This window comes from Oryctolagus cuniculus, chromosome 6 (genome assembly GCF_051225735.1).
Source record: "Oryctolagus cuniculus isolate XC-2025 breed Fujian yellow rabbit chromosome 6, ASM5122573v1, whole genome shotgun sequence".
In the NCBI taxonomy this organism is placed as follows: Eukaryota; Metazoa; Chordata; class Mammalia; order Lagomorpha; family Leporidae; genus Oryctolagus; species Oryctolagus cuniculus.
In genome coordinates this window covers 45,881,762-45,894,896 of record NC_142872.1, presented here as the reverse complement: position 1 = coordinate 45,894,896, position 13,135 = coordinate 45,881,762, and the positions used below count along the sequence as shown (strand labels likewise).

The following is a 13,135-nucleotide window of genomic DNA, read 5'->3' as shown; positions in this document are numbered from 1 at the left end:
TTTGTTGGCATACAACTCTGTAGTAATTTGTGATGACTCTTTTTATTTCTGTGGTGTTTGTTGTTACATTCCCTTTTTCATCTCTAATTTTATTGATTTGGGTCTTCTCTCTCCTTTTTTTGGTTAGTTGGGCCAATTGTGTGTCAATTTTGCTTATTTTTTCAAAAAACTACCTCTTTGTTTTGCTGATCTTTTGTAACTTTTTTTTGATTCAATTTCGTTGATTCCAAAAAAAAGCTCTTTTATTTGGTGCCTTTCCAATTTCTTGATGTAGGCACCTATTGCTACAAACTTTTCTCTTAACACTGCTTCTGCTCTATCCCATGAGTTTTGATATGTTGTGTTATCTTCATTTGCTTCCAGAAAGTTTTTGATTTCTCTTTTGATTTCTTCTATAACCCACTGTTCATTCAGGAGCATGTTGTTCAGTCTCCATGTATTTGCATACGCTCTAGAGATTCTAGCCTGTAGGGTTTCTGATGAGAAGTCTGCTGTGAGTCTAATTGGAGATCTTCTGAGAGTAATCTGGCTTTTCTCTCTTGCACATTTTAGAATCTTTTCTTTATGTTTCACTGTGGTGAATTTGTTACAATGTGTTGTGCGAGGATCTTTTCTGGTCATGTCTATTGGGAGTTCTGTGTGCTTTTTGTACTTGGATGTCTCTTTCTTTCTCCAAACCCGGGAAGTTTTCTGCTAGTATCTCACTAAAAAGGCTTACTAATCCTTTTTCTCTTTCCATGCCTTTAGGAACTCCTAGAACTGAATTTTTGGTTTTTTAATAGTATTCTGTAGATTCCCAACAATTTTTTAGATTTCTAATTTCCTTTTCTTATCTTTGATTTGACTGTATTCTTTCCTGTGCTCTATCTTCTAAATCCAACATTCTCTCTTCTGCCTCACTGATTCTGTTTTTAAGGCGCACAACTGTGTTTTTTATTTGTTCTACTGAATTCTTCATTTCATTTTGAATCCTCCTTAAGATTTCATTTTCATGAGAGAGATTTTCTTTCATTTCCTGTATGGATTTCAGTAGTTCATGCATTTGTTTTTGATTACTTCTTTTTTTTCTTTTCATTTTTTTTTTATTTTTTATTTTTTGACAGGCAGAGTGGACAGTGAGAGAGACAGAGAGAAAGGTCTTCCTTTGCCGTTGGTTCACCCTCCAATGGCCGCCGCTGCAGCCGGCGCACCGCGCTGATCCGATGGCAGGAGCCAGGAGCCAGGTGCTTTTCCTGGTCTCCCATGGGATGCAGGGCCCAAGCACCTGGGCCATCCTCCACTGCACTCCCTGGCCACAGCAGAGGGCTGGCCTGGAAGAGGGGCAACCGGGACAGAATCCGGCGCCCCGACCGGGACTAGAACCCGGTGTGCCGGCGCTGCTAGGTGGAGGATTAGCCTAGTGAGCCGCGGCGCCGGCCTGTTTTTGATTACTTCTAAGTATCACTATCATCAATTTTTTGAGTTCCATTTCTTGCATTCCTTCTATCTCATCATCTTCATAATCTTGTATTGAAGTGTCATTTCCTTTTGGGAGCATCATGTTGTCTTTCTTATTCTTGTTTCTTGAATTATTGCATTTGTTGTTCTGCATTTGTGGAGATACTCTTTGGTTTCTTTTTTTTCCCACTGTGGCAGCTTTTATCATTGTACTATGACTGTAGAAAAGTGGACTGTCTGATTTCAGTGAATCTCTAGAGGCTTGTTGTGGGTGTGGCCAGAGAGCTGTGTTCAGTTCTTCAGGGTTTAGGGCGTGCCTAAGGTGACACACCCAGGTTTGGTATGGTAAGTCTTTCTCTCTCTCTCACTCTCTCTCTCTCATCAGAAGGGAAGTAATTCCGCTCAGCTGATCTCTTCTCCTCAGTGACACTAGCCCCACTGGGTATAATATTCATCTGCTCTGTCTCAAGGACCACACAAAGGATCTGTGCAGTCCTCAGTGTAAGTTCAGATTCCCCTGCAATGTCTCTCATCATGTAGCCAGGGCCACCCGAGCTTGTGGCATCCCTCACCAAGACTACTCAAAGTCTCAGCCACACCATGAGTTCTCCCACACACCCTCAGTTTTTTTTGTTTTGTTTTGTTTTCGTTTTTACAGTCCCAGTTCCAAAGCTCCATACAGTTACTAGGTCTTAGTCTCCTGTTATTACTCCCCACCAAAGTCAGGTTTCTCTGCTTGGTTGATTGCTCAGCACAGTCCCAAGCTGGTGCAGCTGTTACATACGTACAAAATGGCGCCTGCTCTATCGGCTCATGCACCTTTGTAAGGTGATTAGAGACAGAGAATCGTGTCCTTACCATCTCTTTTATTTTTTCTCTCCTCTAGTTAGGCTAGTGTACTTTCCTCCACGGGGCTTCAAGCCTCATTCCCTCTAGGCTCTTTCTGCTGCTTTTCCGCCTGTGTCTCAGGCTACTGTGGTCTTGTCTCACCTCACTTTCCAGTGCTGGTGCGGAGGCTCTTAGCTGCTGAAGTCCCGAGCTGTGGGCACCCTCCACGTAGGTCCACCATGTCCCTTTAATTACAGAAGAGTTTCCTCTGCCATTTTTCCCCTAACTCTTCCCTGAGACTACACAATCTCCACTTTCATTAAATTATCTTTTCCTGGACTGGATCCATAAGCTCCCTCCCTATTCTACCATCTTGGAACCCCTATCCAAAACGTTACTTTCTAATGATAATAACATAAGTATTTATTTACTTTAATCCAGTAAACATTTTTCATGACCCTATCTACCTACCTACTTTCCTCCCTCCTTATCTGTAATTTTAACATAGTGATTGCAAAAGTTTCAAAGGAGCAATGCCACTAATAATAAAATTTATTTAATGTAATTTAAGATTTGTTTGTGTTTCTTCGTCTCTTTAGGATATATATTATTAGGAAGGTATGATAAAAGTAACAGAATTAAATTATCTTGAAATGATTTTGCTTAAAAACTATGTAGCATATTTACCTGGTTTAAAAGTCAAAACCACGATGCAGACATTGTGGTACAGCTGTTTAAGCCACCTGCATCTCATATGGAAGTGCTGATTTGCCTCCTGGCTAATATGCTTCTAATACAGGTTCCCTGTGAATGTACCTGGGATACATGGATGATGGTTCCTACCACCCACGTGGGAGACCTACATGGAATTCCTGGTTCCTAGCTTTGGCCTGACACAACCCCAGCAATTGCAGGCATTTGGGGAGTGAACCAGAAGGTGGACTCTTTCTTTCTCTCTTCCTTTCAAATAAACATTTTAAAAAAGTCAAAACAATTCAGTGTACATTCAGAGTGGTGGGTGTTGTGGCATAGCACAACTCGAATCACAGTGGCTGGGATTGAGTCTAGCCTCCACTTGCTCTCCAGCTTCCTGCTAATGCACTTCCTGGGAGGTAGCAGATGATGGCTCAGGTACTTGGGTCCTGCCACTCACATGGGAAACCTGGATGGAGTCTTTGGCTCTTGGCTTTGGCCTGGTCCTGATTCAGCTCTTGTGGGCATTTAAAGAGTGAACCAATGAATGCAAGATTCTCTCTTTCTCTCTTTCTCTCTCTCTCTCTCTTTGCTTTGCCTTTCAAATAACTAAATGAATTTTTAAAAATGTACATTCAGAGAGATCTAGTTTCTATCTCCTCTTTTTCTAAAAAAAAATTTTACTTTATTTGAAAGGGAAAATTAGAGAAAGAGAGAGATCTTCCATCTACTGGTTCACTCCCCAAGTGGCTGCAATGGCCAGGACTGGGCCCAGCTGAAGCCAAGATCCAGGTGCTCCCTATGGGTTCCTACATGGTTGCAGGGGTCCAAAGACTTGGGCCATCCTCCGCTGCTTTCACAGGCACACTAGCAGAGAGCTGGCTTAGAAGTGGAGCAGTCAGAACTCAAAGTAGTGGCCATATGGGATGCTCCGGATGGCAGTTTTACCTGCTGTGCCACAACACTGCCCTCTCTATCTGTCTCTTTTCTGCTTGCTGTTCTTCTCCTGTAGATGATAATTTTTATTGCATTTTGTTCTGTTTTAGAATTCTTTCTTTTTGAAAATAAAAGCAAAATGTACATATATTAATGTGTTTATGAGCATATTATTAGATGTAATTTCTTATAAGGCTTTCTAATCTGATGTTTAAGTAAGTGTTTCTAGTTTCCATAGTACTAATACACAGTTATTTCTCATGAGATACCTTTTAATTTGTTTTTTTCTATTGGCACTGAAGACTCAGATGAATTGAGATTTACTTAATTTTATCAGGTTTCTGTGTGGCACAGCTAGATAGTAGTGTGGCATTGAAGTTAAGAGAGAAAAAGTTTTTGAGGCAGATTCCCTGATTCTGTCCTACCATTTATAAATTATGTGACTTAGAGCAAGTTACTTAACCTTTTAACGCTGTGTTCCTTCAGCCTTCCAGTGGAAGTATTTATGGTATCTATCTCATTGGGATAACTGAGATAATATAAAAATTCCCTAGCCAATGCCCAGAAAACAAGAAATGCTTGTTACATTTTGGCTAGTACTGCTCATTTTCACCCATGTAACCTCCTAAATTACCTTTGTCTTTTTTAAGGTAATTAATATTTTTAAGAAATACAAATTTCATATGTACAACTTTGCCTGCACCCCCACCTCTCCTCCTCTTCCCTCGCCATTTCCCAGCCCCATTCTCCATGAAGATTCATTTTCAACTAACTTTGTATACAGAAGATCAACTCTATACTAAAAAGTAAAGATTTCAACAGTTTGCACACACACACACAAATGTTTGAAAACAAGTATCACAGTCAACTCTCATAACACAACTCATTGAAGACAGAGGTCCTGAATGGGAAGTTAGTGCACAGTGACTCCTGTTGTTAATTTAACAATTAACACTCTTATGTATGACATCAGTGACCACCCAAGGCTCTTGACATGAGCTGCCTAGGTTATGGAAGCCTTTTGAATACACAACTCCATCAGTATTTAGACAAGACCATAAGCAAAGTGGAACTTTTCTCCTCACTTTAGAGAAAAGTACATCCTTCTTTGATGGCCACTTTTTTCCGTTTGGATCTCACTCAGAGAGATCCTTCATGTAGAACATTTTTTGCCACAGTGTCTTGGCTTTACATGCCTAAAGTGCTCTCATGGACTTTTCAGCCAGACCAGGAAGACGTAAGGGCTGATTCTGAAGTCAGAGTGTTACTTAAAGCAATTGTCATTCTATGAGTCTGCTCTGTGGACTTCTTCCCATGTTGGAGCATTCCCTCATTTTTAATTCTATCTGTTCTAATTACCTGACACTTGAACCTATTTATATGATCTCTTTAACACTTAATCTTATCTATATATTCACTGTAATACTTAGTGTGATCACTTTAACACTTAAGATGACATTTTTACCACTCAGCTTAATGGGATTTGGGGTTCCATGATGTTTTTTAAACCTTACCCTTAGAAGTTAGTCCGTAGGAATGTTTGCAGAACTATTCAGCTTTATAGTTACAAACTTCCTCCTCCCTCTCTTATTCCCATTCTTATTTCTCACTGAGGTCCATCCTCAATTGACTTTATATACATATGATTAATTATACATTAAGTAAAGAGTTCAACATATAATAAGAGAAAAAAATGAAAAATAAAAGGGAAGGAATAAAACTGTTCCTTGAAAGTCAAGAAAATGGCAACTCAAGTTATCCCTTCTCGAAGTGTAAACTTCACTTCTGCAGATTTCATTTTATGTGCTCTACTCATCCTCTCAGATCAGAGAGAACATATGGTATTTGTCCCTTTGTAATTGGCTTATTTTACTAATGTGATATTTTCCAGATTCATACATTTGTTGAAAATGACTGGATTTCATTTTTTAATGCTATGTAATATTCCATAGTATATATATCCCATAATTTCTCTTTTTTTAACTTTTATTTAATGAATATAAATTTCCAAAGTACGATTTATGGATTACAATGGCTTCCCCCACATACCGTCCCTCCCACCCACTACCCTCCCCTTTCCCACTCCCTCTCCCCTTCCATTCACATCAAGATTCATTTTCGATTATCTTAATATACAGAAGATCAGCTTAGTATACATTAAGTAAGGATTTCAACAGTTTGCTCCCATACAGAAACATAAAGTGAAAAATAATAGATGATTTTTTTTAAATGATGATGAAATCAGATCAGACCTATTGTCATGTTTAATCCCAGTGAGAGTCAAGTTGGGAGTTGATAATTTCTTTCTTTCTTTCTTTTTTTTTTTTTTTACAGAGGATCAGTTTAGTATACATTAAGTAAAGATTTCAACAGTTTGCACCCCCATAGAAACACAAAGTGAAATATATTGTTTGAGTACTCGTTATAGCATTAAATCTCAATACACAGCACATTAAGGACAGAGATCCTACATGATGAGTAAGTGCACAGTGACTCCTGTTGTTGACTTTACCAATTATTCAGTCTTCTGTTGATGAGCATTTAGGTTGATTCCATGTCTTAGCTATTGTGAATTGAACTGCATGCAGATAACTCTTTTAATTACTGATTTCATTTCCCTTGGGTAAATTCCCAAGAGTGGAATGGTTGGATCATATGGTAGATCTATATTCAGATTTTTGAAGTATCTGCACACCGTCCTCCATAGTGGCTTTACCAGTCTACAATCCCACCAAAAATGGATTAGGGTACCTTTTCCCCACATCCTCACCAGCATTTGTTTTTTGTTGATTTCTGTAAGAAAGCCATTCTAACTTGGGTGACGTAAAACCTCATTGTGGTTTTGATTTGCATTTCCCTGATCGCTAGTGATCCTGAACACTTTTTCATGTGTCTGTTCACCATTTGGATTTCCTCCTTTGAAAAATGTCTGTTTTAGTCCTTTGCCCATCTCTTGATTGGGTTGTTTGTTTTGTTGTTGTGGAGTTTCTTAATCTCTTTGTATATTCTGGTTGTTAATCCTTTATTAGTTACATTGTTTGCAAATATTTTCTCCCATTCTGTCATTTGCCTCTTCACTTTCCTGACTGTTTCTTTTGCAGTGCAGAAACTTCTCAATTTAATGTAATCCAAGTTGTTAATTCTGGCTTTGACTGCCTGTGCTTCTGGGGTCTTTTCTAAGAACTCTTTGCCTATGCCAATGTCCTGCAGGGTTTCCCCAATGTTCTCTAATAATTTGATGATTTCGTGTTGTAGATTTAGATCTTTAATCCATTTGAGTGGATTATTGTATAAGGTGTAAGTTAGGGATCTTCATACTTCTGCATATGGAAATCCAGTTTTCTCAGCACCATTTGTTGAAGAGATTGTCCTTGTTCCAGAGATTGGTTCTAGCTCTTTGATCAAATATAAGTTGGTTGTAGATGCTTGGACTGATTTCTGGTGATTGATTCTATTCTGTTCCATTGGTTTATCCATCTATTTTTGTACCAGCATCAGACTGTTTTGATTATAACTGCCCTGTAGTATGTCTTGAAATCTGGAATTGTGATGCCTCTGGCTTTGTTTTTGTTGTATAAGATTGTTTTAACTATCTGAGGTCTCCTGTGCTTCCATATGAAGTTCAGCATCATTTTTTTCTAGATTTGAAAAGAATGTCTTTGGTATTTTGATTGGAATTGCATTGAATCTGTAAATTGCTTTCTTAAGGATAGACATTTTTTTTTCTTTTCAACTTTTATTTAACAAATATAAATTTCCAAAGTACAACTTCTGAATTATAACAGCTTTTCCCCCCATAACCTCCCTCCCACCCACAACCATCCCATCTCCCACTTCCTCTCCCATCCCATTCTCCATCAATATTCATTTTCATTTATCTTTATATACAGAAGATCAACTTAGTATATACTAAGTAAAGATTTCAACAGACTCACCCACAAAGACACACAAAGTATAGAGTACTGTTTGAGTAGTAGTTTTACCATTAATTCTCATAGTACAACACATCAAGGGCAGAGGTCCTACATGGGCGCAGGTGCACAGTGACTCCTGTTGTTGATTTAACAATTGACACTCTTATTTATGACATCAGTAATCACCGAGGCTCTTGTCATGAGCTGCCAAGGCTACGGAAGCCTCTTGAGTTCACCAACTCCGATCTTATTTAGACAAGGCCATAGTCAAAGTGGAAGTTCTCCCTTCAGAGAAAGGTACCTCCTTCTTTGATGGCCCCCTTCTTTCTACGGGGATCTCACTCACAGAGATCTTTCATTTAGGTTTTTTGTTTTTGTTTGTTTGTTTGTTTGTTTTTGCCAGAGTGTCTTGGCTTTCCATATCTGAAATACTCTCATGGGCTTTTTAGCCAGATCCTAATGCCTTAAGGGCTGATTCTGAGGGCAGATTGCTGTTTAGGGCTTTTGCCGTTCTATGAGTCTGTGTGGTGACTCTTCCTCATCACTGCCAGAGAATTAGGCAGGCTGCCCACAGCTCACGTTGGCTGAGGAGGCGAAGTGTGCCACCCGCCACTCAGCCTCCCCAAACCCAAGGGGACAATCAGACGCGGTGGGGAGTTGAGTCGAAGCAGGATCTCACTTTATTGTAAAAGGGAGGTGTTTATAAAGCTGCAGTACAGAGCACATGCAGGCAAGGGGTGGGGTGCTGTGATGCAAAAGGGTTTTAGCCAATCCTGTTATACCACCTCAGTTAGGCAAAAGCACCCTGGGGCTGGGTCATTTACCGCCAGGGATTTCAAACTTAAAGACAGGTCTTCAAACTCGAGGCAGGCTTGGGAGGATCCTCTAGGCCTTTCCGGATTCAGCCTCCCCCACAAGTCTGCTGTGTATCCCACTTCCCATATAGGATCATTCTCTCCTTTTTAATTCTATCAATTATTTACAGACATTGGTCTTATTTATGTAATCCCTTTGACACTTAATTTTATCTTTTTGATCAATTATAAACTTAAACTGATCACTTTAACAAGTAAGATGGCATTGGTACATGCCACCTTGATGGGATTGAATTGGAATCCCCTGGCACGTTTCTGGCTCTACCATTAGGGGTAAGTCTGAGAGAGCATGTGCCAAACTGTACATCTCCTCCCTCTCTTATTCCCACTCTTATATTTAACAGGGATCACTTTTCAGTTAAATTTAAACACCTAAGAATAATTGTGTGTTAATTAAAGAGTTCAACCAATGGTATTAAGTAGAACAATAAAACACTAAAAGGGATAGCATATTAAGTTGTTCCTCGACAGTCAGGACAAGGGCTGATCAAGTCATTGTTCTCATAGTGTCCGAGGATGGACATTTTGATGATGTTGATCCTTCCAATCCATGAACATGGAAGATTTTTCCATTTTTTTTATCTTATTCTATTTCTTTCTTAAATGTTTTGTAATTCTCATTGTAGAGATATTTGACATCCTTGGTTAAATTTATTCCAAGTTACTTGATTGCTTTTGTAGCTATTGTGAATTGGATTGATTTTAGAAGGTCAATTTCAGCCTTATTACCTTTGTCTTAAATGATCTTTTTGTTTTTGGAAGATAACACTAATTTATCTTTACTATATCAATACCTGTATAATAATTGTGGTGCTGGTATTGCAGATTTTAGCCATGTCTATAAAATACCTTTATTTTCATTTTTTTCTGTTTTCTTTTAAATTCTCCACCTTTTCTGTTCAGTTTTGTTTTAAATTCCTCACCAAACCTACAATGACTCCTGGAAAAGATAGTTACTGATGAATTATTACTAGCTGAAGTGAAGGCTTTGTGAAGAAAGTAGTTTTTATTATTTAAAGTATCTGTTGAATTCAGTGGATGAACAGACTTGAAGGTGGGAAGGCTATATAAACGAAGTCATAGTAGCTTGGAGCACAGAATTCAGGAAACATTATTAAACTGAAAATTCCTGAACTAGTGTGTTGAAGTAGCTATAGAAATCTGAAAATTTTTAGAAAGTGTGCATTATATTTCATATGAGCAAGGTACCTAGCACTTAAAAATTTATAGGTGGGTCATTTGGGGGTTTCAAAGAATTTCATATTAGTGTAGTATGTTGATCATATTTTTGTTTTTAAAAATAAGGAAACAGGCCAGCGCTGCGGTTCACTAGGCTAATCCTCCGCCTTGCGGCGCCGGCACACCGGGTTCTAGTCCCAGTTGCCCCTCTTCCAGGCCAGCTCTCTGCTGTGGCCAGGGAGTGCAGTGGAGGATGGCCCAAGTGCTTGGGCCCTGCACCCCATGGGAGACCAGGATAAGTATCTGGCTCCTGCCATCGGATCAGCGCAGTGCGCCAGCCGCAGCGCACCGGCCGCGGCGGCCATTGGAGGGTGAATCAACTGCAAAGGAAGACCTTTCTCTCTGTCTCTCTCTCTCACTGTCCATTCTGCCTGTCAAAAAATAAAAAAATAAAAAATAAAAAAAAAATAAGGAAACAAAGTTAACTTTAAAAGAGAAATTCAGAAGTATGACACACCCAACTTTTCATGGGATTTTTCTGAGTGTGGTCACAGTTTGGTCACTACATTCATGTTATCTGTCACTAGATGGAGTTCATGAGTCCAAGGAATTCTTGGTTGGCCTTGGCCTCTTCCTGTGATTTCTGTTCTGTGCCTTTAAAAGGGAGAATAATACTTTAAAAGAAAATACCAGGTTTTTTTAAATGACAGAATGTTTGGATTCACCTTCTAAAAAATTTCATCAGTTTATAAAACTGTAAAATACATAGGTACTTCAAAAAGTTCATGGAAAAATTAGATTAAAAGCTAAGTTTATTTTTGGTGCAAAACTTTTTGAAATCCACACACATGCTTTTCAAAATATAGAACTTTCCACTTTTTGAAGATCCCTCTCATTGTCTTTTTGAAAACCCCTCATAATCTTATAAGGTCTTCACATTCTTGCCCTCCAAAATATTTTTTGGAAAAGACCATCAATATTTAATATAAGTTGCCAATCTTTGTGGTGATAAATACATTTTAATTTACTATTTTTTAATGTCAGTTTAAAAATTAAGTTGTAATCCTCGTTTCCAGTGCCCCAGTATTCAGGAGTTCTTGATCTCAATGCTTTCATACATTCCCTTCCACCCATGATCTTCCTTCAAATACCAGTAAGAATGTGTTGCATGTTAACTGTCAATTCTTAGCATAGTGCAACAAAAACTTGCTTTTCCAAAACTATAAACTTCTCCAGTAGTGTAGCCTTCTCTCTTTAATGCTGAGAAATTCCTTATATATCTCTGTCATTGCTTCTTAGCACTCTGTCCAACACATATATTCAACAAATGTTGAATGACCAAACAAAAAACCTTACATGATATGAGGCATCATGAGAGAAAGGTTAGAATAAGCAAGTTTTCTTTACCAAGGCTGTTAAAAGGTAAGAAGCCTGAGGCTAACAGTAGGTAATAAGATCTGGTGAGTGTTCCAATCACATACTTCCTATGCTGTTTATTTTGGGTAGGATCTGAACAATGGGAACAGAGTAGATGAAAACATAAAGTGGTTGCAGAAAAGATCTTGGGAGCTTTCCAGGAGTCAAAGAGAATGCAGTTAATTTAGTTTATCTTGTATGCAAGGCAATAGTGGGCAAGGTCTGATCTAATTCCTTTTTTGTGTCTTTCTGCTATAGCACGTGTCCTTATAGTCGGCCTCCCTTTGGTTATGGAAATTTTCCAAGTTCAATGCCAGAATGCCTTGGTTATTATGAAGACAGGTACCAAAAACATGAGGCTATGTTTTCAGCTTTAAATAGAGACTATCCTTTTAGAGACTACCCAGATGAACGCACACACAGTGAAGATTCTCAGAATTGTGAGAGCATGGATGGGACCTCTTACTATAACAGTCATAGCCACAGTGGGGAAGAGTACTTAAATCCCATGCCTCAGCTGGACATTGGAGCCTTGGAGAACGTCTTCACAGCCCCAACATCAACTCCCTCTAGCATCCAGCAAGTCAATGTTACTGACAGCGATGAAGAGGAAGAAGAAAAAGTGCTCAGGAATTTATAATTTTAAAACCATATGCATAGAAAATAAACATTTCTTAAAATATATCTGGGTCAGTTGGTGTGAGAAAAAAAGGCTAGAATGCTTTGCTAAGAGTTTTCAGCCATGATTTGAAGAGTCAAAACCAAATGCAGTTTATATCTTCATAAAGTTTTGATTAGTGGAAGTATAGTCCTGTTAATTCATCATAGGAATATTTAAAATATGAAGTAGCTTATTTTTATGGCTGAAATTTACATCAACATGTATTATCTTTATCTTGGCATGCCAGCTATAAAATATGGAAGCTTCACAACTGTATGTGTGTGGAAAGGGAATATGTATATACACACACACATATATACAATTATATGTATGTATCTGGCATGACAAGTATGAATTTTTATTTTATCTCAGGATACATTTGTTTATTTTTTGTTTAGTATTTATGTGATGTCTGTGGATGTTGTCAGTTTTTATGTAACATTTTGAAAATGTTCTGATAATTTTTAGTAGTGAACTGGAACTCAGTTACTAAATTTAATTTATAGAATAAACAATTATAGGTTGCAAATGTCTTTTAATGGCAAATGGCTAATTCCTTCAGATAAATTTAGTCATTTCTGTTCCTAAACATTTTTATAATTTTTCAATATCTTTTCCATTTGGTATTCATTGTTCTATTTTGTCATAATTAAAAAAATAGACAAAATTATTCTTGTTGGATGTTTTTGTTTGGGGGATAGAAATAAGCACCATTAGTATTGTTCATTTAAGGTAATTTTCCATACTATATACATATATTTATTTTTACTTAATAGCCTTCAGAATTGCATGGATCCTTAACTTTGCATGAGACTTCAGCTTGTATCAACAAAAATGTGCACACATTCTGATGCTACTTCCAAACTCTACATGTGTGTAAATGTGACTTAAATACTCCCCAGAATGGAAGAGCTCTTTCAGATCTGGGTCAAGCAACTATCTTGAAAACCATGGAATTTTTTTTTAAAGATTTATTTTATTTATTTGAACGACAGAGTTACAGAGAGAGGTAGAGACAGAGAGAGGGATCTTCCATCCCTTGGTTCACTCCCCAGATGGCTGCAACAGCAGAAGCTGTGCTGATCTGAAGCCAGGAGCCAGGAGCTGCTTCTGGGTCTCCCACATGGGTGCAGGGGCCCAAGAACTCAGGCCATCTTCTACTGCTTTCTCACGCCATAGCAGAGAGCTAGATTGGA

The 13,135-nt window shown here is 38.3% G+C and overlaps 1 protein-coding gene across 2 annotated transcripts in view; it reads left to right on the top strand.

Annotated features, from left to right (window-relative positions):
• The window catches only part of SOX30 (SRY-box transcription factor 30), a 50,578-nt gene extending 37,972 nt beyond the window's left edge, over positions 1 to 12,606 (top strand). Inside the window, exon 5 of one of the 2 annotated variants that reach the window (XM_008255331.5) lies at positions 11,537 to 12,606. In XM_008255331.5, coding sequence (XP_008253553.4) covers positions 11,537 to 11,918 — 382 coding nt within the window. In that variant the 3' untranslated portion in view covers positions 11,919 to 12,606. The remainder of the gene's footprint in view (positions 1 to 11,536) is intronic. The other variant, XM_070076383.2, reaches the window with a different exon arrangement.
• Positions 12,607 to 13,135: the final 529 nt, after the last annotated feature.